The 24,679-nt window shown below is 47.1% G+C and overlaps 2 protein-coding genes across 2 annotated transcripts in view; both read left to right on the forward strand.

The window, feature by feature from the left end:
• The window catches only part of LOC143781788 (protein NYNRIN-like), a 1,337,202-nt gene that overhangs the window by 354,851 nt on the left and 957,672 nt on the right, over positions 1 to 24,679 (forward strand). The gene's annotated exons all lie outside the window — the stretch shown is intronic.
• LOC143783218 (uncharacterized) lies at positions 323 to 22,716 on the forward strand. The gene is made up of 5 exons (XM_077271638.1): positions 323 to 653; positions 1,635 to 1,758; positions 2,578 to 4,480; positions 19,843 to 19,989; positions 22,582 to 22,716. The coding sequence occupies exons 1-5, from the start codon at positions 323 to 325 to the stop codon at positions 22,714 to 22,716; spliced, it is 2,640 nt and encodes an 879-aa protein (XP_077127753.1).

Below are 24,679 nucleotides of genomic sequence, written 5' to 3' on the forward strand. Positions count from 1 at the left end.
TACCTCTATCAGAGCCTCCGAATATTTCCTCCCCACCATCATGAAGGAACTGGATTCCACTAAAGCAGGACCTCTTAACAAGTTCAAGTCCGGAAAGGAGTTTATTGCTCAACTCACAAAGTGGGCCCAGGATCGTCTCTGTGACGAAGCAGGATCAATACAGGATATACGACAAGAATCTGGAGAAGCTGTGGAGAAATATGCTGCCAGACTAACTATGCAGTTTGAAGATTTGGGTTATTCAACTCATGTGAAGACGCAGGCAGCCTTGTTGGTCCGTGCTTTTATTGATGGTCTGGAAGATCCACTGAAGGATAAGGTCATGAAGCTTCGTCCCGAATTACCTGATGGTCCCCTAAAACAGGCCCTTACTGTTGTGAAGAGTTATCAGAAATTGCTTCAAAGGGAAGAAAAAGAAGCAGAAAAAGAAGCCGAGAAGGAAGCACAGAAGGACAAAGGCAAGAAGAAACCAGCCATGTATATGGCAGAGGCCTCAGAAGTACCTGTTATGGTGTATCAGGCTCAGGATCGGTACAGACACCCATCTACAGGACCACGAAGGTCCCAAAGCCGACACTACAGGGACAGACCAGATCGTGATGACCAAGGAAGACCTCTATGTTGGGAGTGTGGCAGTCTTAATCATATGAGAAGTGATTGTCCCCACAGGGGGTACCCTCAGAGACCTCCTCCTCCTCCACACTCATGAAGTTCAGGCCAACCGGTGCCCACTTTTCCCGCCACATGTACTTCTTCATCTTGCGGTACAGTGACTCTGGAAGTGGACAGCCAACCTCTCAAGTTCTTAGTGGACACTGGGGCGGCCACCTCTGTTATCTCTTCATCTCAGCTGCCTCCTACGATTTCCCTGTCTTCAGATTTCCTCACGTGTATTGGAGTTGAAGGCCAACAAACCTCATCACCACTCACTGTTCCTGTCTCAGCTGGCCCTTTCTCTGGTGTCTTTGCCAAATTTCTGGTGTCTGAAACCTGCCCTGTCAACCTTCTAGGAGCTGACCTCCTTCAAAGGCTTCATGCTACCATCACCTTCGGTGATCAAGGGATGGAACTGCAGTTACAGGACCCTGCCTCACAACAAGGCGCTGAAGATCGTTGTGTCCTTAAAGCCTTCCCTCTGATGATGATGACTCTGCAAACGACACCATCCCCGGATTTGCCTAATGTACCTATCGGTCTGTGGTCAACTGGACCTGAAGACGTGGGTCTGCTCAAAGTGCCTCCAGTAAAAGTACACCTCAAACCTGGGCATCCGTACCCCAGACTACCTCAGTATCCACTTAAGGCTGCCCAAGAGCAGAGCCTTGGAGTACAGATTACCTCCCTCCTGCGTTCTGGAGTGCTAATCAGATGTGTTTCACCCTGCAATACGCCCCTGTTTCCGGTAAAGAAAAAGACAGCTCCTGGAGAACCTCCAAAATACAGACTCGTACAGGACCTCAGAGCAGTCAATTCAGCCACCATCTTGGAAACTCCTGTGGTACCCAACCCCAACACCTTGCTTTCCCAAGTGCCTACTTCAGCAACACTCTTCACCGTCATTGACCTGGCTAATGCTTTCTTCAGTGTCCCGCTTCATGAAGACTCACAGTTCTTATTTGCCTTCACGTTTCAAGGATCTCAGCTAACCTGGACCAGGACACCACAGGGTGCCCAGAACTCCCCAAACCAGTTCACACATGCTATGAAGATGACCCTGGATCCGTGGGTGTTACAGAATCTTCATGTCAAGCTTCTCCAGTATGTTGATGACCTACTCCTCTGTGGAACTGAAGAGAATCTGTTTGCTGCTTCTGAGTCCTTACTCCTCTTCCTCCACTCTGCCAACTGCAAAGTCTCAAAGGCCAAGGTCCAGTGGTGCAAAGAGAAAGTTGTCTTCCTCGGACACTGCATCTCTCAAGGTTCGAGACACCTCACCGAGGACAGAAAACATGCCATCGAGGACATCCCTTATCCGAAGACGTACTCTGCTATGCAGTCTTTCCTAGGACTCATTACCTACTGCAGACAGTGGATTCCAGATGCTTCAAGACTCATGCAACCCTTGTATGACTGTCTTAAAACTGGAGGACCAGATTGGGAACATGCTGAAAATCCGTATATCTATGCTCAGCAAAAGGACTGTTTTGAGACTCTCAAGGAAGCTGTTGTCAGTGCCCCTGCTCTGGGTCTCCCTGACTACACTCAGCCGTTCCACCTCTTTGTTTCAGAGTCTGAAGGATATGCCTCTGGTGTGCTAGCACAGAAACATGTTGATCGTTTCCGTCCTCTGGCCTACTACTCAGCCAGACTAGACCCTGTTGCCAGAACTGCTCCATCCTGTCTCAAGGCTGTACATGCGGCCCATGTTCTCCTGGACAAGTCTGCTGACATAGCCCTTGGTCATGACTTGGTCATTCAAGCTGGACATGATCTCTCTGCCGTCCTTCAACAAACATCTCCTAAGCATCTGACGAGCCAAAGACATCTCAGGCTTCAGTGCTCTCTACTTCTGCCTTCCAACATCACTTTCCAGAAATGTACTACTATCAACCCAGCCACTTTGCTTCCACATTCTAGGGGGGAGTTACCTGAATGGTATAAGGACTTACCAGACTGGAGATCACCTGGTGACCCACATGATTGTGTAAAAGCACTGGAGCAAGAAATTTCTGCACCACAGAATGTGGTAACTCAGGAACTCCTCAACCCTGATTTGCAACTATGGACTGATGGATCCCGATTTGCAGACTCTTATGGCAAGTTCCACACTGGATATGCTGTCACCACTGACACAGAAGTCCTTCTGGCTGAAGCTCTACCACCTCACCTGTCAGCTCAGGAAGCCGAACTTGTGGCCCTACAACAAGCATGTTATCTAGCAGAAGGGAAAACGGCCAATGTCTACACTGACTCAAGATACGGCTATGGAATCTGTCACGATTTCGGATTCCTATGGAAATCCCGAGGGTTCATTACGGCTACAGGAACCCCTGTTAAACATGCACTAAGGATTAAAGCCCTGATGAAGGCACTAGAGCTCCCCGCACAGATTGCGGTGATCAAGGTCAAAGCTCATGGGAAAGTCAACTCGAAGGAAACTAGAGGAAACCATTTAGCAGATCAAGCTGCCAAAGCTGCTGCCATAAAGAATGTCTCAGCAAAGTGGGAAGAAGAAGAAACAGCACCAGAAAAACCCTGTTGGGAAGACACTGCTACACCCGTGATGCCTGTGCTTACCAGAGCACAAACAAAGGAACAAGCAACCAAAGAAGCTACCCAAGCCGAAGAAGAACGAGACTTTGAGAAGTCTGAAGCCCGAAGAAAGAAGAAGAAGAAGTTGATAGAAGACATGGAAATGGAATACCCTGCTACCGGATCTGGCTGGAAGCCAGCTCGACCACCTGAAGAAAGATTGTGGGAAGAACAAAAGTTGACCTCTAGAGAAGAAAAGAAACAGTGGGAAGCTGCAGGAGCCATTCATGGGAATCGTAGTTCTGCTGGACAATACGAATTTCCTAGACTCTATAAGGTGGATGGGAGACCCTGTCTACCCAAAAGAATGTATCCAGCCGTTGCAGCATGGGCTCATGGATCAACTCATCGAGGAAAGAACCAAGCACTAGCCTGTATTAAGAAGCTCTACTGGGCCCCAGGAATCTCTACCACTGTCACAGCTTACTCAAGAGCCTGCCCAGTCTGTGCCATCTGTAACCCAACAGCCACCGCCAAGGTTCCACTTCAGCATCTTGCCAAACCAGATTACCCTTGGCAGAGAATCCAGGTTGATCATATTCAAATGCCCAAGTCAGGAAAGTATGAGTACGTCCTAGTGGCTGTGGATATGTTCTCAGGATGGCCTGAAGCCTACCCAGTGACCAATATGACTGCCAAAACTACAGCTAAGAAGCTCATCACTGAAATTTCGTGCAGATTTGGAATACCCGAAGTTGTTGAATCAGATCAAGGCCCAGCCTTCACTGCCAATGTCTACGAGGAATTGTGGCACATGTTAGGGACAGATTTGGGTCTACACACCCCTTATCACCCCTCCAGTTCAGCCAAAGTTGAGAGAATGAACTCCACAATTAAGACACAGTTGCTTAAAATGAGCCAGGACCACCCACTCCCATGGCCAGATTTGCTCCCTGTGGTCTTATACCATATCAGACACACCCCACAGGGAAAACACGGCTTGACCCCCTTTGAGATTCTTTTCGGTGCTCCACCTAAAATAGGAGATATTAGGCCTCAAGAGTTGTCTGAGACAAATGATAAAGTTGTACAATTTGTGATTGCATTGTCTAAGGAACTGTCTAACACCCATTCTACAGTTTCTGCTTCTCTTCCAGAATCCACAGGTGACGTGGTCCATGACTTTGTGCCTGGAGACTTGGTGTATGTGAAAAAGTTTGTGCGCAGAGATTGTCTCCAGCCAAGATTTGAAGGACCTCATACAGTGATCCTAGTCACCCCCACTGCAGTAAAACTTGAAGGAAAGAGCACCTGGATTCACACTTCACACTGTAAAAGAGACCGAACCAGTGTTTAGTCACAGTAGTGACTGAAGGGAAATGTTGCTGTTTTTAACCTTGGGACTGGGGGCCATCCTCGCCCCTACCTTTTCGGCCTCTGTTGTAAATAAGAATTCTGGCCCCACTATTCTCTGGGTAAATCTGACAGCCCCGGTGAATATCTGGCGATTTGATTTCTGTGATGTAGTCAAGTGCCTTGACACTGAACGGATAGTAGAGGGAACTATCCAGTTTTATCTGTGTGTTACCAGACAATACAATGATAATTGTCACTATTGGACAGATGCTGCCTGGAGTACAGGGAAAGATTGGGGATATAAACCTAGCGAAGCCATGTTCCCTAAGGATAGAACGGGTAGGACTCTCCGTGAGAGAATGCATCTTACAGCCCTTCTGCAACCACTTAGGGGCTGTAAATGGGGTAAAAGTTGTCACCCCCTCCTCTTGAATCTTGAAAACGCCCAATCTGCTGATCTGCAGACGTTTGTATTAGGAAGGAATTACAATTATGTATTTAGTGCTGGACCCCATTCGTATTTAGGCCATATACAGCTCCAGGATATTAGTTTCAGACCAACCAAAGCCCCTGTTACCAGTACAGCTAAAACAGGCCCAGGTGAGCGTTTGCAAAAAGTAGTTAATGAAGTGATACCCATTCCAGGTCTCAGGTGGCAAGAGGTTTTCTCCATAGAAACACAAACAGCCCCAAGGAAAAACCTATGGTTAGAATGGGTAAGATACAATGTAAAAGTCCAGAACATCTCTGTAGGATGTATTGCTTGTGCTGCTGCGAATACGCACCTCTACACACATGCATTGCTTTTTCCTGATGACAACACTACTGTCTGTGTTATGAATCTGTTGAAAGGTTTGAAGCCTACTGATTGCCCAGACTATGTCCCACTAATTCATGAGAAACCTAAACTAAAGGTCCCAGGAGAAGTAACCGTATTAGCTGACAATTACACCTGCTATAATTCCCACGACACCACAGGTACACCAGTAGGGATCTTCGAGACAGGTTTCTGCAAAGAGAACAGTTCTTTAGATACTGACTTGCTAATCAAACATACACATTATATGTACGACATTTATTGGTTATGTGGGGATGGTAAGCTCCGTCCTAGGTTGCCTAATGCCTGGATAGGCCAATGCACCCTTGTTAAACTAGCCATGCAGTTCAAGATTCTACCTTGGGATCCAAAGATACCTGATGAACCTACCAGAAAGAGGAGAAGCCTTGATCAGCTCCACATGAGTTATGAAGAAGATCCACTAGTATATATTGATGCTATTGGAGTGCCAAGGGGGGTGCCTGACCAGTTTAAAGCCCAGAACCAGATTTATGCCGGCTTTGCTTCTATAATCCCACAGGTGCAGATTAATAAAAATGTTGAATGGATCAATTACATATATTACAGTGAACAAAGGTTTGTCAATTTTAGCCAAGATGCCTTCCAGGGTATAGTTGAAGAATTGGGCCCTAACACTAGAATGACTCTTCAAAACCGACTAGCCCTTGATATGATTTTAGCTGAGAAAGGAGGAGTTTGTGGGATGGTGGGAGAAGAATGTTGTACCTATATCCCTCAGAACACTGGAGTGAATGGAAAAACCATGATAGCCCTTAAAAAGATAACTGGGTTAGCAGCAGAATTGAAAACTAATGCTGGAGTAGACACATCCTTCTTTTCCAGTTGGTTGGGTGGGCTCAAGGGATTCTTTCAACAGGCCTGTCTGGTACTGATTGCCCTCCTTGTAATTGGATCGATAATTCTCTGTTGTGTTATTCCCTTGTACAAAAAGGTTATTGCCAAAGCAACTCCGACTGGCACCTTCCTCAATCAAGAAATAGATCTACCAGAGTACGATGATACTGATCCAGGGGAAATCCCTAAGTATATTCCTCTCAAGAGAGTAGGCAAAACCCCCCATTCTCAGATGATGCTAAGAGATTTAGTTTAGGGACAGTGGGAGAACTCCATGTGAGGTTAGTGAAGGGTTCAGATGCCTGGAGGCCTCTCACTAGGGGAGAGCTTCTGAGGTGTCTGGATGAAGAAATCCACCTCCCCTTTCCCCATCACATGGACAGTCTCGAAGGATCCTTCTTTAAGGGAAAAACTTAGTGTTTAGGGGGGATTGTCAAGGTGAAAATGTATTTTCTTATATACCTTTTATACTTTTATAAATCTTTATACTCTTTTTGTACTGTTATACTTTTATACTGTGAAACAATAAGTTTTTCCTATCTGCTAGCTAATGCAAATGTAATTGTATTTAAAGATGGCTGCCAGTGTTCATTGTTCATTTCAGTTTAGAATGTGAAGAGTTAAGTTTATTTCTCTTGAAAAAGATAACTCTGGAATGTGAAGAAAGTAACCATCGAAGATGTCCTGACCAATGAGAGAGAGAGACTGAGCACTAGATGTATGCTGCTTAAACTCCGCCTAATGCATTCCTTTTTCCTAAACAATAGTACTGTGTATTCAATAAAAAAATAAAGTAGTTGCTGCTCGGCTCTGGACACAGGTGAACGCAAGAGCGTCAGCAAAGATTGAATCAGCTACGTGTCTGAATCATTTCTTTTTCCGGTACCAGAAGTTCTGCGCTCACATTACAATTTGGAATGACTGGTGAATGAGGATTAATTGTCGTTATTACGGCCCCGACACCTTTATGGGAGGTGAGAACACTTGAACGTTAGAAACAAGAACATATTTACATTGTGCGTATGACTTTAAATAACAATTATTAATTAACTATGAATGACCATTACCCATACGGGTATTCTATCTATTAAGTGCCAGTATAACGGTGTCTTTCTTTATTCAAGCGCGAGTACCCTCTAAGGGTATACTAGAAAACTTCAAAGTGCTAATTACCATTTCTTCCTTTCAAGAAAGAAGAATTTCACTCCACATGCATGACTATCTATCTACCCCTACGGGCTCACTGCATTTTTCTTTAGTTTGCTTTTATTTATTAACATTTCCTATTCTTGGCTACATACTATCACTATGTAAAACATCATGGCTATCTAACTTCCTAAAACAACATTATCCAAGTGCAATAAGTAAACATTCCCTTTAAGAGGAAACTCATCATTAATTCCCAAGTTTGTTTAAAGCGGTACGACGTGATATGAGGGACCCATTACGAACCCCCGAACGTTGGTCTTGGGTGGGCTGCAAGACGTGTAATCCTGACCCGGGATTCTGCCGCACCAATGGGTTTTTCTTCAGGTCTGTGAAGCAAAGCAGTTATTTTTACAGCATAATTTAACAGCAGTTTCTGTTAAGAGGCAGTCTCTGTAAAAGCCTCCTATGTAAAACCAGTAGAGAGCACCTTTAAGAAGATGCAAACTATGTACAGAAGCAGTTTGTGAATCATTCACCGTCCATGATTCCAACGTTCTTTGGTAAAACAGTGATGAACTTTTGTGCAAAACTGGAACAATAGGGATCCCGGGTAAACAAAGGGATCCCTTTAAGAGTTAACCCTAGACGGGTTTTAAAGCAGCAAAGAAGAAATGAACAGTTAACTATTTACATTGTCGTGGTTCCGAGGTTTATTTAAATAACTGCAGCGGCTTTACCTTGCACACCACCCCTCTCGGCCGGGAAAGGGTGGAATTCAGGGTCACTCCATGGGCCCGAGCAGCTTGATTGTTAGCAGCGGGAGTCGCAGTTGTCTTTTCCGTGACGGGTTTGGTTTCCTGGTCCCTAGGCGCCGCTAGGAGAGCTGCACACCGCTGGACGTCCTGAGCCCACCAACCATTTCCTCTGCCACCGGGTATAAGTCACGGCATCCCCGGGCTGTAAGTCGCGGTCAGCATCATCCTCTCCATAGCAGGGCTCCACCTCGTCTCGGGTGACGTGAACCCTCACCGGCAGCCCGATCTCCTGGATGAACCCCCTTCCCTCCTGGGGATGAAAGGTCACGACAACACCCCATTTCGGTGGGAGATCGTCCTGCAGGTCGGTCCGAACCTCTTGTCCAGCTTCCTCCTTCCACTCAGCCATCAGGTGCCACCGTTACTCCATCCAAGGAAGGACCCTAAGGTCCTGCTCTCACGACCCATGACTGGGCGGTGGTGCAATCGGATTCCCCGCAGCCGTAGCAGGCGAAGGAGCCGATGCGGGAGACAGGCGAATCCCTGAGGTACGGCCAGGTCTGATACCTGTGTGGGGGTGAACTTCACCGCTGCCGATCCACTCTGTAGATGAGAACGCCGTAGCCAGCAGCGATGCGGGTCGCGTCCCCCTTGGAGCGATTCTCCCACAGGAAGCCAGCCATCATGACTCGGCCGCGGATAACCAGCTGGTCATTCCCCTCAGTGGTGGTGGGCCTGAGTCTTCCTCCTGCGATTGGGGCCTGTGCTGGGCCGGAGCGTCCCCACGTGGATGCTTGGGGGTTGCCATGTTGGTCTCCTCCTCTTCCTCGTTTTTCTCACACTCCCTCTTTCTGGGGCGGCCCCATCTCCTAGGTCTCCACCCTCCATAGAGAATCAGGAGGCGGATCTCAGCTGCTGAAGGACATGTCCTCAAGGTACAGAGATATTTAGACTGGGCGGCCATTATTCTTCGCGTGTCTCAGTTCGTTCACGACCACAACTCCACGCCCTTCTTCTCCTGCACTCCTCGTTGTGCTGTAATGACGGTGATTTTGGCAGAAATTTTGGCGGCAAATGGCAATACACAGTCTTTGCAATAAATCACAGTTCCAATACAGTTCTGTGTTACAGACCTGGTGGTTAGGAGCACCTGGAATGACCTGATGGTTAAACTAGATGACAGGACAAGCTCTGGGAAGTGGAATCTCTGCTGACCGCAAATCCTAATCCTATAACACACACTAGAAATAGCCGTGGAGCGTACCTAACTCTCCCTAGACGCCTCTTCACAGCCTAAGAGCTAACTACCCCTAAAGATAGGAAATAAAGCCTTACCTTGCCTCAGAGAAATTCCCCAAAGGAAAAGGCAGCCCCCCACAAATATTGACTGTGAGTTAAGAGGAAAGTCACAAACACAGGAATGAAACAGGTTTCAGCAAAGGAGGCCAGTCTTCACTAAATAGACAGAGGATAGGAAAGGGATCTATGCGGTCAGCACAAAAAACTACAAAAAGCCACGCAGAGTGTGCAAAAAGACCCCCGCACCGACTCACGGTGCGGAGGTGCCACTCTGCACCCCAGAGCTTCCAGCTAGCAAGGCAATATCATGTTAGCAAGCTGAACTAGAACTTAGCAAGTACTAAGAAATATATTCAGTACACAATGAACAACAAATGAACTAGCAGGGACTTAGATTCTGCTGGAGTAGACAGGTCATCAGAAAGATCCGAGAGAGATCTGAACCAGTACTGATACACTGACAGCTGGCATGAAGTAACGATCTGAGTGGAGTTAAATAGAGAAGCCAGCCTAGCCGCAAATGAGGGCAGCTGAGGAAGCAACCTCAAGAACCAGCAGTTCCACTCACAGCCACCAGAGGGAGTCCACGGACAGAACTCGCCGAAGTACCATTCATGACCACAGGAGGGAGTTCGAGAACGGAATTCACAACAGTACCCCCTCTTTGAGGAGGGGTTACCGAACCCTCACCAGAGCCCCCAGGCTGATCAGGACGAGCCAAATGAAAGGCACGAACTAAGTCGGCAGCATGGACATCGGAGGCAACAACCCAGGAATTATCCTCCTGACCATAGCCCTTCCATTTGACCAGGTACTGAAGTTTCCGTCTCGAAATACGAGAATCTAAAATCTTCTCCACCACATACTCCAACTCCCCCTCGACCAACACCGGAGCAGGAGGGTCAACGGAGGGAACCATAGGTGCCACATATCTCCGCAACAACAACCTATGGAACACATTATGGATGGCAAAAGAAGCTGGAAGGGCCAAACTAAACGACACAGGATTGAGAATTTCAGAAATCTTATAAGGACCAATGAAACGAGGTTTAAACTTAGGAGAAGAAACCTTCATAGGGACATAACGAGACGACAACCAAACCAAATCCCCAACACGAAGTCGGGGACCAACACGACGACGGCGGTTGGCGAAACGATGAGCCTTCTCCTGGGACAATGTCAAATTGTCCACTACATGAGTCCAAATTTGCTGCAACCTGTCCACCACAGAATCTACACCAGGACAGTCCAAAGGCTCAACCTGCCCTGAAGAAAAACGAGGATGAAAACCAGAATTACAAAAAAAAGGCGAAACCAAAGTAGCCGAACTGGCCCGATTATTATGGGCGAACTCAGCCAATGGCAAGAAGGTCACCCAATCATCCTGATCAGCAGAAACAAAGCATCTCAGATAGGTCTCCAAAGTCTGATTAGTTCGTTCGGTTTGGCCATTTGTCTGAGGATGGAAAGCCGAAGAAAAAGACAAATCAATGCCCATCTTAGCACAAAAGGACCGCCAAAACCTTGAAACAAACTGGGAACCTCTGTCCGACACGATGTTCTCCGGAATGCCATGCAAACGAACCACATGCTGGAAAAATAATGGAACCAAATCAGAGGAGGAAGGTAATTTAGGCAAGGGTACCAAATGGACCATCTTAGAGAAGCGATCACAAACCACCCAGATGACCGACATCCTTTGAGAGACAGGGAGATCTGAAATAAAATCCATGGAAACATGTGTCCAAGGCCTTTTCGGGACTGGCAAGGGCAAAAGTAACCCACTGGCACGAGAACAGCAGGGCTTGGCCCGAGCACAAGTCCCACAGGACTGCACAAAAGAACGCACATCCCGTGACAAGGAAGGCCACCAAAAGGACCTAGCCACCAAATCTCTGGTACCAAAAATCCCAGGATGACCAGCCAACACCGAACAATGAACCTCAGAGATAACTCTACTAGTCCATCTATCAGGGACAAACAGTTTCTCCGCTGGACAACGGTCAGGTCTATCAGCCTGAAACTCCTGCAGTGCCCGCCGCAAATCAGGTGAGATGGCAGACAGAATTACCCCCTCTTTGAGAATACCAGCCGGCTCAGGAACTCCCGGAGAATCAGGCACAAAACTCCTTGAAAGGGCATCGGCCTTCACATTCTTAGAACCCGGAAGGTATGAAACCACAAAATCAAAACGGGAGAAAAACAGCGACCATTGAGCCTGTCTAGGATTCAACCGCTTGGCAGACTCGAGATAAGTCAGATTCTTGTGATCTGTTAAGACCACCACGCGGTGCTTGGCTGACTCAAGCCAATGTCGCCACTCCTCGAATGCCCACTTCATAGCCAACAACTCCCGATTGCCAACATCATAATTGCGCTCAGCAGGCAAAAACTTTCTAGAAAAGAAAGCACATGGCTTCATCACAGAGCCATCAGAACTTCTTTGAGACAAAACAGCCCCTGCTCCAATCTCAGAAGCATCAACCTCGACCTGAAAAGGGAGCAAAACATCTGGCTGACACAACACAGGGGCCGAAGAGAAACGACGTTTCAACTCCCGAAAAGCCTCAACAGCCGCAGAGGACCAATTAACCACATCAGCATCTTTCTTGGTCAAATCAGTCAACGGTTTAACAACACTAGAAAAATTAGCGATGAAGCGACGGTAAAAATTAGCAAAGCCCAGGAATTTCTGAAGGCTCTTCACAGATGTAGGCTGAGTCCAATCATAAATGGCCTGAACTTTAACAGGATCCATCTCGATAGTAGAAGGGGAAAAAATGAAGCACGAAGGACCTGGAACACCATTCTGACCTGCTTCACATGAGACTCCCAATCATCCGAAAAGACCAAAATATCATCCAAATATACAATCATGAATCTATCCAAATACTTTCGGAAGATGTCATGCATAAAGGACTGAAACACAGATGGAGCATTAGAAAGCCCGAATGGCATCACCAGGTACTCAAAATGGCCCTCGGGCGTATTAAATGCTGTTTTCCATTCATCGCCCTGTTTAAAGGGAACCTGTCACCTGAATTTGGCGGGACCAGTTTTGGGTCATATGGGCGGGGTTTTCGGGTGTTTGATTCACCCTTTCCTTACCCGCTGGCTGCATGCTGGCCGCAATATTGGATTGAAGTTCATTCTCTGTCCTCCGGAGTACATGCCAGCGTAAGGCAATATTGTCTTGTGCAGGCATGTACTCCGGAGGACAGAGAATGAACTTCAATCCCATATTGCGGCCAGCATGCAGCCAGCGGGTAAGGAAAGGGTGAATCAAACACCCGAAAACCCCGCCCATATGACCCAAAACTGGTCCCGCCAAATTCAGGTGACAGGTTCCCTTTAATACGCACAAGATTATACGCCCCTCGAAGATCTATCTTGGTGAACCAACTAGCCCCCTTAATCCGAGCAAACAAATCAGACAGTAGAGGCAAAGGGTACTGAAATTTGACCGGGATTTTATTGAGAAGGCCGTAATCTATACAAGGTCTCAGAGAACCATCCTTCTTGGCCACAAAAAAGAACCCTGCTCCCAACGGTGACGACGACGGGCGAATATGCCCTTTCTCCAAAGACTCCTTTATATAACTCCGCATAGCGGCGTGTTCCAGCACAGATAAATTGAAAAGTCGTCCCTTAGGAAATTTACTACCAGGAATCAAATTAATAGCACAATCACAATCCCTATGAGGAGGTAGGGCACTGGATTTGGGCTCATCAAATACATCTTGGTAATCTGACAAAAACTCAGGGACTTCAGAAGGAGTAGAAGAAGAAATTGACAACAATGGAACATCACCATGTACCCCTTGACAACCCCAACTGGACACAGACATTGATTTCCAATCCAATACTGGATTATGGACCTGTAGCCATGGCAAACCCAACACGACCACATCATGCAAATTATGCAACACCAAAAAGCGAATATCTTCCTGATGTGCAGGAGCCATGCACATGGTCAACTGAGTCCAGTACTGAGGTTTATTCTTGGCCAAAGGCGTAGCATCAATTCCCCTTAATGGAATAGGATACTGCAAGGGCTCCAAGAAAAAACCACAGCGCCTGGCAAACTCCAAGTCCATCAAATTCAGGGCAGCGCCTGAATCCACAAATGCCATAACAGAGTAGGACGACAAAGAGCAAATCAGAGTAACGGACAAAAGAAATTTAGGCTGTACCGTACCAATGGTGACAGACCTAGCGAACCGCTTAGTGCGCTTAGGACAATCAGAGATAGCATGAGTGGAGTCACCACAGTAAAAACACAGCCCATTCTGACGTCTGTGTTCTTGCCGTTCAGCTCTGGTCAAAGTCCTATCACATTGCATAGGCTCAGGCCTCTGCTCAGAGGATACCGCCAAATGATGCACAATCTTGCGCTCACGCAAGCGCCGATCGATCTGAATGGCCAAGGACATTGATTCATTCAGACCAGCAGGCGTGGGGAACCCCACCATAACATCCTTAAGGGCTTCAGAAAGACCCTTTCTGAAAATTGCTGCAAGGGCACACTCATTCCATTGAGTAAGCACAGACCACTTTCTAAACTTCTGGCAATACACCTCCGCCTCATCCTGACCCTGACACAAAGCCAGCAAGATTTTCTCTGCCTGATCCACAGAGTTAGGTTCGTCATAAAGCAATCCAAGCGCCAGAAAAAACGCATCTACATTAAGCAATGCAGGATCTCCTGGCGCAAGGGAGAATGCCCAGTCTTGAGGGTCGCCACGTAACAAAGAAATAATGATTTTTACTTGCTGAATGGGGTCACCAGAGGAGCGGGGTTTCAAAGCAAGAAACAGTCTACAATTATTTTTGAAATTCAGAAATTTAGATCTATCCCCAGAAAACAAATCAGGAATTGGAATTCTAGGCTCTAACATCGGATTCTGAACTACATAATCTTGAATGCTTTGTACCCTTGCAGTGAGTTGATCAACACAAGAGGACAGACCTTGAATGTCCATATCTACACCTGAGTCCTGAACCACCCAGAGGTTAAGGGGAAAAGAAAGACAAAACACACTGCAGAGAAAAAAAAATGGTCTCAGAACTTCTCTTATCCCTCTATTGAGATGCATTAACACTTTGTGGCCAGCTGTACTGTTACCGACCTGGTGGTTAGGAGCACCTGGAATGACCTGATGGTTAAACTAGACGACAGGACAAGCTCTGGGAAGTGGAATCTCTGCTGACCACAAATCCTAATCCTATAACACACACTAGAAATAGCCGTGGAGCGTACCTAACTCTCCCTAGACGCCTCTTCACAGCCTAAGAGCTAACTACCCCTAAAGATAGGAAATAAAGCCTTACCTTGCCTCAGAGAAATTCCCCAAAGGAAAAGGCAGCCCCTCACAAATATTGACTGTGAGTTAAGAGGAAAGTCACAAACACAGGAATGAAACAGGTTTCAGCAAAGGAGGCCAGTCTTCACTAAATAGACAGAGGATAGGAAAGGGATCTATGCGGTCAGCACAAAAAACTACAAAAAGCCACGCAGAGTGTGCAAAAAGACCCCCGCACCGACTCACGGTGCGGAGGTGCCACTCTGCACCCCAGAGCTTCCAGCTAGCAAGGCAATATCATGTTAGCAAGCTGGACTAGAACTTAGCAAGTACTAAGAAATATATTCAGTACACAATGAACAACAAATGAACTAGCAGGGACTTAGATTCTGCTGGAGTAGACAGGTCATCAGAAAGATCCGAGAGAGATCTGAACCAGTACTGATACATTGACAGCTGGCATGAAGTAACGATCTGAGTGGAGTTAAATAGAGAAGCCAGCCTAGCCGCAAACGAGGGCAGCTGAGGAAGCAACCTCAAGAACCAGCAGTTCCACTCACAGCCACCAGAGGGAGTCCACGGACAGAACTCGCCGAAGTACCATTCATGACCACAGGAGGGAGTTCGAGAACAGAATTCACAACAGTTCTGGCACAGTTCTTAGGCACACATGACCCGATTCTCGGGCTTAAGTAGATCCTGTTCATGACGCCAAAGATGGATCGCCCCCACGTCAGGGCAATGGTGTACTCGGTACCGGGTCCCTCTCGGTTCTGGGGATGTCACAGTGGCCTGACCCGGTCCGTGGCCCTTTGAGGGGCATCCAATTAAAGGTGTAGTTTGTACGGTGTTCGTGATGCCACCTGTGGCACTCGGTCAGGGTGACCGACGCTGCTTAGGGTCCGCTGGGTGATGTTATAGCAGCAAGATGGTATACCTTCCCACAGGTGAAGTGTATCCCCAGGGCTTCCCAGAAGTGAAGATGGTAATGGTGGACGATGTGAGGCACAGGGAATAATGAGGACACAAGGTTGCAGTCTCTTTACCTTTTACTGGAAGCTTCAGCATCCACAGTCCAGGGTACGGACCACAGGGTAGGCAGAGTCCGACTGGTCCGAAGGTAAATCCAGAGTCCCCTTATCCAGGTGGAAATCAGTAGCCTTCCTACTAGCGCCTGTGTGTTGTAGTCCCTCCCTGCTGAGCAACTCGGTAAGGTCCTCACAACTTTCGTGGATGTTTCTGATGTCTTCTCTCTGTCCCCAAGATGGAATGGATAGGACAAACCCGTATGACTGGGATGGCCTGAGGCTTGTTTATAGGGACCCTAGAGACACCCCGACCCCCACAATTTGCCACCGTGTCTTCTTAGGAATTAAGGTCGGGCAGCCAACTTGGAATTGACTGTCCTGCTGGTCTCTGAAGTAATGCATAGAGTCAATTACTCCCTCGGTGTTCCGGCCACCGGCTACGCGCCTCAGAAGGAGGCTGCCTGTCTCGGGGCAGAACGCCTCCCGGTTTTTCTCCTTGTGCTGTGACTTCGTTTCTCACTCTCTACAACACAGTTCACTTCGTGTCCTTTCTTTGGATACTGCCACACGTGGGGCAGGCGCAGCTCCGTAGCTTTCTATCCCACTAGGCCTCTGTCAGGATCCCACCCCTGACAGGAACCCTCTGTCTGCAGCTCAGATGTTCCTCCTTTTCCCCCTGTCTGCCTGACAGGTACTCACTGGGTCAAACCCAGGCAGCGTCTGACTAACTTTCTATCCAAACCACCAGTTTTACCCTTCTGTGAGGAGTGCCCTACTAGATAGGAGCATAGCTCCCCTGGTGGATTGGAGTGTGAAGTGTGGTGTATGTTTGGTGATACCTGGAAGGATGGGCTCCTTTATTACCTTCAGATGTAATATCACTCCCCCTGGTGGAAGAATGACATTACTGCAGCAACCAGGACTCTGGGGCGCTGCATGTGTATTCTTGCTGCAGAGAGAGAGACTGTCAGCCCCATATACAGAGACTCACAGCAGAGTGGCTGTGTGACCTCCTGCTTTCAGTTTCACTTTGAGAATAGGCTGCAGAGACTTAACCCCGGAGTCTCCAGGAGACAGAAGAGAGACTTCAGGATCTTCAAGCACTGCTGGTGACTGTACCCACATTGGAATAAGGACCCTCAAGTCAGGACCTCCCTGGATTGATAAGTTACAAGAACATTCGTTAACCATTGCGATTCCGCTTAACTGTTTACTGTTTTGCTTTATCTCTACTAACCCCCTGTTTACTCCCTGCGAGGAGAATCTAAAGGTACCGTTACACTAAACGACTTACCAACAATCACGACCAGCGATATGACCTGGCCGTGATCGTTGGTAAGTCGTTGTGTGGTCGCTGGGGAGCTGTCACACAGACAGCTCTCTCCAGCGACCAACGATCAGGGGAACGACTTCGGCATTGTTGAAACTGTCTTCAACGATGCCTAAGTCCCCCTGCAGCACCCGGGTAACCAGGGTAAACATCGGGTTACTAAGTGTAGGGCGCGCTTAGTAACCCAATATTTACCCTGGTTACCATTGTAAAAGTAAAAAAAAAAACAGTACATACTCACATTCTGATGTCTGTCACGTCCCCCGGCGTCCACAGGGTTAAAACTGCTTTCGGCAGGAGCGCTGGTAATGCACGCGCTGCTGCCGAGAGCTTCCCTGCACTGGATGTGTCAGCGCCGGCGTAAAGCAGAGCACAGCGGTGACGTCACCGCTGTGCTCTGCTTTACGGCCGGCGCTGACACAGTCAACCCTGTGGGCGCCGGGGGACGTGGCAGACATCAGAATGTGAGTATGTACTGTTTTTTTTAAACTTTTACAATGGTAACCAGGGTAAATATTGGGTTACTAAGCGCGGCCCTGCACTTAGTAACCCGATATTTACCCTGGTTACAAGTGAACACATCGCTGGATCGGCGTCACACATGCCGATTCAGCGATGACAGCAGGTGATCAGCGACCAAAAAAAGGTCCTGATCATTCCCATCGACCAACAATCTCCCAGCAGGGGCCTGATCGTTGGTCGCTGTCACACATAACGAGATCGTTAGCGGGATCGTTGCTTACGTCACCAAAAGCGTGACGTTGCAACGATATCGTTAATGATATCGTTATGTGTGACTCAGCCTTTACTCCTGTTAATAAATTCCCCTCAACAGTTGGTCTGTCTGTTCCGTGGTGACATACTCAACCGTGCACCTTATTACACTTGGCGTAGTCGGCAGGATCTCACACGGTAGCGCGGAAGGTGCAGACCAAGCAGTTGAGGGAGGCCCCAGGTCTAGCCTCTCCCTGGGAGCCATGTTAGTTAACCTGCAAAAATTCTCGGGGAGCAATGTCATGTTGTGGAGTTGGACGGAGCGCATCCGAGGGATGATGCGGATGCATCCTATGACACCGGCTCTGCAGGCGGAAATAGCTGTGATGGCCCTAGAGGGGGATGCACGGGACTCTGTTATGCTCAGACCCCCCCAGGCGAGAGATACCCTGGGCAAAGTATTACGTATACTTGAGGAGACGCATGGGGACCCCACTGACGTAGGGGAGCTGCGCATGCGACTGTTCCGCCAGGTACAAAGAGAGGGGGAGACCGTGACACAATATATGAATGCCCTGCAGGAGCTTCATACTGCCATTATACGGAAGGACGGCGTAGGTGTGGGGTCAATTGACATTGTGCTGCGAGACCAACTGGTGACAGGCTTGCAAGATGTGTTGACGAAACAGGCCCTGCGAGAGCGCATGCCCGTAAAGCTAGATGTGACCTTCTCTGAGGTCGGGAGTGAGGCACACATGCACGATCAAGAGCAAGGGGTGGTAGTGCCAGTGGGAAAGGTATGGAGCGGGGAGGTAACAGCCCCTCAATAGGTAGAAGACTTGAAGAAGGAGGTTAAGCGAGTCCGTGAGGAAGTAGCTGAATATAAGAAGACCCCTGCTGCAGAGTGCCGCCCTCCGGTGCGAGAAAGAGAGACCGGCCCCCAAAGTGAGACCAGTGCCACTCGGCGAAGAAGACTGCCTATATGTTACAACTGCGGAGCACCCAGTCAAAATGAAGAGGCGATGTGGACCCGAGATTCCCAGCTGAAGATAAGAAGAATCTGGGAGGAGATTGAGAGTCTGGGGAAAGCCCTTACTGCCGTTTTGGGGACCAGCGGCATACCCCGAGGTAAGTGCGGAAGCTGCCAGAACGAGATAGAGGAGAGGTGCGCAGCATGAAGAAGGCTTCAGTGGTGGCCCCAGAGTGTAACTCCGTATCCTGGGGTGAAGAGCAACCACAGATGAGAGATGTCCCCCGCCGAGGTCGACGATCCAGACAGAAGCACCCTCCAGACAGACGCAGACGTGAGTGCTGGTCATGCAGAAGGGTGGGACACATGTCCAGAAATTGCCCTACCCAAGAAGAGCGGTGGCAGAGATCGGCTCACCCCTCTGAGGGTCCTGCTAACTGGAGGGAGCGTCGCCCCTGGAGAGAATGGTACGGCAGGAAGAGAAGAGTTCCACCTAAGGCAAGACAGTACCACAATGTCGGACGCCAAGGAGAGGTGGAGAAGGTGTCAAGCATCTCTGGTGGAATGACTGCGCTGTCCCGACGCGTAAAGGCGAGCCTGGTGGATATCCAACCTGGGTCTCAAGGTTTTGTCTGTGAGACTCAGCCCGGAGGAAAGAAAGGGACGTTCGCTCGAGAAGACCACCAAAGTGCTTTACTACCTTGCCCAGCACAAGTTCCCGAAGAAGGAGAGAAAGTGCCCAGTGTACCTGCGACGATCGTTTTCGAGGTCCTCGTCGATGAGAAGGAGGAACTACTAATATCATCCCCTGAGGTGAAGAGTGTGCTGGCTGTCAGCTCACAAGATCCTGATCGGACAGAGGAAATGGACCAGCTTTGTGAGACAGGGCATGTGGCTGAGAAGCCCTGGGAAGTGATGCCCGCAGAGCCCAGGGCAGATGATGAAGAGACCGGCCTGCATGGTCTTATTTCATCTGATTCTAGTTTTGACGAGAATGCTCCTGTCAAAGAGAGGGGGAGCTATGGAGAAGAATTACTTGTACTAAACCCCCAGACTGAGGAGCCCGGTCAAGAAGACCCTAAAGTTTCTGATAACGACAAGGAAAAGGATGAGTCGTCTATGCAAGCATCTGCTAGCGGCAAAGCCAAGAAGAAGAAGAAAAGGAAGAAGAGGCCAGCAGTTGTCGATGAAGCAGAGGAGGCATATCTCAACCTGACTGATGAACAACTCCTAGACCATTTAGTTTGGCAGTATGTGAAAGAAGAAAGGTAGAAGGAGATGCAAGAATTGCAATTATCTGACTCCCCTCAAAAGAACAAAGAGAAGCACGAAGAGCCCTCGCCCGTGGAATGGCGAGATTCAAGAGAGGGGGAATGTAAGGAGGTTGCTTTCCCTGCTCCTTACCTGGAACCACTTAGTCAGACAGCTGGGTTGTTGGGGGGAAGACTTTCTGCCCTGGACAGAGGGGGCCATGTGACTGCTGGGGGCAGAGAGGAAGAGAGGGGGGTGTGGTCAGAAAAAAGCAGGAGAGCAGAGCGCACCAGACAGAGGGGACAGCGCGCCAAAGAGAAAGCAGGCTGCAGGGCCGTGCTCCCCATGAGACAGTGCTCCCCGTGAGGGCACTGAGGCTGAGATACCAGCCGTAGTGAAGGCTGGATGTGAGAGTGTGGACTTGGAAGCCTCCATAATCAGAGAAGATGTATCCCCTTACAGTGACCTGAGCGCGCAGCCCCGGTGACCGCACTGACAAGCCAGGACCCCTGAGTGTGACAAAGTAAAATGCTCAGTGTGTGTGTATTCTTGCTGCAGAGAGAGAGACTGTCAACCCAATATACAGAGACTTGCAGCAGAGTGGCTGTGTGACTTCTTGCTTTCAGTTTCACTTTGAGAATAGGCTGCAGAGACTTAACCCTGGAGTCTCCAAGTGACAGAAGAGAGACTTCAGGATCTTCAAGCACTGCTGGTGACTGTACCCATGTTGGAATAAGGACCCTCAAGTCAGGACCTCCCTGGATTGATAAGTTACAAGAACATTCGTTAACCGTTGCGATTCCGCTTAACTGTTTACTGTTTTGCTTTATCTTTGCTTTACTCCCTGCCAGGAGAATCTTACTCCTGTTAATAAATTCCCCTCAACAGTTGGTCTGTCTGTTCCGTGGTGACATACTCAACCCTGCACCTTATTACACTTGGACAGGTAAAAACTGCTGCCATTTTTTGCTGTGTTAATTCTTGAATTTTTGGAAGATTTTTTTGATCCCTCTTTTTGTGGCTGTAGCTTTTATTTTTTATGCTCTTTACTGGTACTTCATGTACTGTATTGCTCTGTATATGTGCTATATGTACGTCACTACATGTATTGTGCAGTTCTCCATATGTAGTGCACATGCTGCTGTTTACCTGTACTGCATGTGCTGTACTGTATGCGATCTGTACTGTGTGTGCCGCACTGCTCTCTACCTGCACTATATGTATTGTACTGTTCTATATCTATACTAAATGTGCTGTGCTGTTTGCTACCTGTACTATATGTACTGTACTGAGCTCTACCTGTATTACCTGCACTGTAAGGCCGGGGTCACACTCAGCACAGGGAAATACGGTCCGTATTTTACATGCGTAATACGCTGAAATGTTCCCAAAATAGTGATCCGTATGTTATCCGTAGGCAGGGTGTGGAAGCGTATTTTGCGCATGTAAACCTCCTTGTGTAATCCGTATGGCATCCGTACAGCGAGATTTTCTCGTCGGCTTGCAAAACGGACATACAATGGATCCATGGGCTCAAATATTCCTGAAAACATATATACAGTCTATATATATATATATATATATATATATATATATATATATATATATATATATATATAGTAATAAAAAATGGAACAGCACAAAAACTTCTACTTATCTTCGGGTGCAGAGCCCCCAGACAACCCGTCCACTGGTTGCTGACAGTCCATATACTTCACAAAAAATGGCAGCACTCCATTTTCTTTAAGACAATGTGCAGGAATTTATTGAACCCACATCTCCGTGCGACGTTTCGGCTCTGAATGAGCCTTTCTCAAGCAGTGAGTATTGTTTCATACAGCGTATATATAGAGACACATCTCCAACATCCCCCAATCACAGCTGATTAGTAACCATCATGTGTTTATACAATATTACAATTTACCCAATAAAGTGCTTTAGTGCTTTCAATGTGCAAATATTAATAAATAAGCCATTACATTTAGCCAATATCTGTCATCCCCTTGCGTTTACCTCTGGAGGGACACAGCGCTTATGGAGGATCCAGCATGTTACCGGCGTCCTGAATTACCTACTGCGCATGTCCAAGCGTTTCCGCTTACCTCATAACCACATGCCTGATCGGGGCCAATCAAAGATCAGTAACATCTCCAAAATCCAGCGCATGCGCAATAGCGCTTGCAATCGCCATTTTACTTGTGGCAACATTAAGGTACTACTAAATCACCATCATAGTTGTGGCATCTACGATCCAGCGCATGCGCAGTAGCACCTATAGTCGCCGCTTTAGTTGTGGCATCATATACAAGTATTCTCAAAAACACCATTATGGTTGTGGCATCCATACTAAGGTGCAGGCGCACTAATTTACACCATCGCAATACTAGCAATACTAACAATGGCATCCCAACTGGACTTAATTACTAGAGAAAGCCAATCTCTTGTGGTACCTTATATACTAATGCCACTCATGACATATAGTACTCAAAATAAAGTATCATCTTACATATCATGGTCTGACTTATATTATACCACATTTAGGTTCACTGGGCAGCATGCCCCTTACTTGCCCTATGGACATATATTGCTGTGCCTAATCCTGCCTTGACATACCAGGTGTGGCCTTTATCCAGACCCACACCCAGCAGTCAAACAGTGTCTCGAGGGTGCACCTAACCTTTCCAGGCAAGGTGCCACCACTCATGACCCCTGCCTAGCAGTAGCACATTAGTCCAGGCTATTGTGAACATATATGGCTCATATTAAAAAGTCAACCAATGAAAAATAATACCACTTGGCTCTTTTTAGCCTACATAAGAAAAATTTCCAAGCCACTAGCAAAATCATACAAAATACTAAAGGAGGATGTTCATAAATGATTTATTAATTGGCCTCCAATCCAATCATGTGAAAAAATTATTTTTCAAAAACCCATTATAGTTCTATTAAATCAATCACATATACAATAATTTTCATTGAAAAAATCTTTTTATAGAAAAAATCCTTTCCATTCCAACATTGTGAGTCACTCCAGAGGTAATCTTCAAAATGGCAGACAGTACAAGCACCTGTACAAAAATGAAAAAATAAAATTAGGAACATATCTACAAAAGGTAAACATTCCCAAATATAAAAAATATTACCAAGTCATCAACTACACGATTTCAATATAGGTACAGTATACTTATAAAACTGTATGTAATTTTAAGTCCACATTAAGGCCCCTAGGCCTAATAGTGTTCAGTTATTAGATCCACATCAATTCTCTTTTTCTGAGGACCAGCTCCCTATCCCCACCCCTCCTATCCAAAGGTACCCAATCAATTATCCTGAATTTCAGGTCTTTTTCCGAATGATTACATTCAACAAAGTGTTTAGGGACAGGAAGGTCTGTCCTTTTCATCCTAATCGAATGCCGATGTTGATTCATTCTCACCTTAAACTCACACGTTGTTTCACCAATGTACCACAGATTGCATGGACACACCAAAAGGTAAACCACATAATCTGAACTACAAGTCAGGAAGTGTTTAATTTCATATACTTTACCCGTTACTGGATGTTCAAATGTTGCACCCTTTAACATATAGGTACAATTCACACAATTTAAGCATGGAAAACATCCATTTCTGCTGGATCCTGTTAAACACAGTTGTCTACTTCTCCTTTTCGGGCCAATGTCAGACTTGACCAGATAATCCTTGATGTTCTTATTTCTTTTATATGAAAAAAGCGGCGGTAACCGAAGCTCCACTACACCGGGCAAACATTTTCCCAACATCCCCCAATGTCTACTGATGAATGATATTAGCCACATCTTTGCTCTCCTCCCCATACATGGTAACGAATGGGACACGTCTTTCTTTTGATTTACATTTGCCTTTTACATCTCTCTGTATAAGTTCCACCCTGTTCTCCTGTAGTACCCTGTTTTTCGTTGTCTCCAACATACTCCTAGGATACCCTCTATCTAGAAACTTTCTCACTAGTAAGTCCACCACTGTACCAACCTCTTCATCTTTCTTAACTATACGTCTAACTCTAAGGAATTGGCTTAGTGGAATGGACTTCACCATAGACCGTGGATGTTGGCTATCGTATAATAACAAATTGTTCCTATCCTTATTTTTTACAAATAATGGGGTCTAAGCTGCCCCTCCTTTAAACTAACGAGCACATCCAAAAACTGGATGTCGGTTTTTGACATCACTAGTGTGAATTTGATTGTATCGTCGATAGTATTCAGAAATTGATAAAAATCCACCAACCCACTCTGAGACCCTGTCCACAGGAGGAAGATATCATCTTTGTATCTCCACCACGCCAAAACATATCGGAAGTGGTGGGACACATAGATGAGATCTTCCTCCAGGACTTCCATGACCACATTAGCATACGCGGGGGCCATATTGGCCCCCATAGCAGTTCCACGCTTTTGCGTATAAAACGCGTCACCGAATAAGAAATAATTCCTTTTTAGAATAATCGCTAACATTTTCAAAAGAAAAGTTTTCCCTTCAAATGTGTACTTCATTGGGTCCAATTTCTTCCCTATTGCTCTTAAACCCTGTTCATGATCTATGGATGTGTACAATGACACTACATCGAAGGATGCAAGTATAACTTCCCCCTCCAATCG

Source organism: Ranitomeya variabilis, chromosome 6 (genome assembly GCF_051348905.1).
Source record: "Ranitomeya variabilis isolate aRanVar5 chromosome 6, aRanVar5.hap1, whole genome shotgun sequence".
In the NCBI taxonomy this organism is placed as follows: domain Eukaryota; kingdom Metazoa; phylum Chordata; class Amphibia; order Anura; family Dendrobatidae; genus Ranitomeya; species Ranitomeya variabilis.

Coding starts and splice junctions, on each gene's coding strand:
- LOC143783218 (XM_077271638.1), top strand. CDS start 323: ATGAAGCTTCGTCCCGAATTACCTGATGGTCCCCTAAAACAGGCCCTT. Junction 654..1,634: donor CAGTCTTAATCATATGAGAA/GTGATTGTCCCC, acceptor TCACGTTTCAAG/GATCTCAGCTAACCTGGACC. Junction 1,759..2,577: donor CTTCATGTCAAGCTTCTCCA/GTATGTTGATGA, acceptor TCCACATTCTAG/GGGGGAGTTACCTGAATGGT.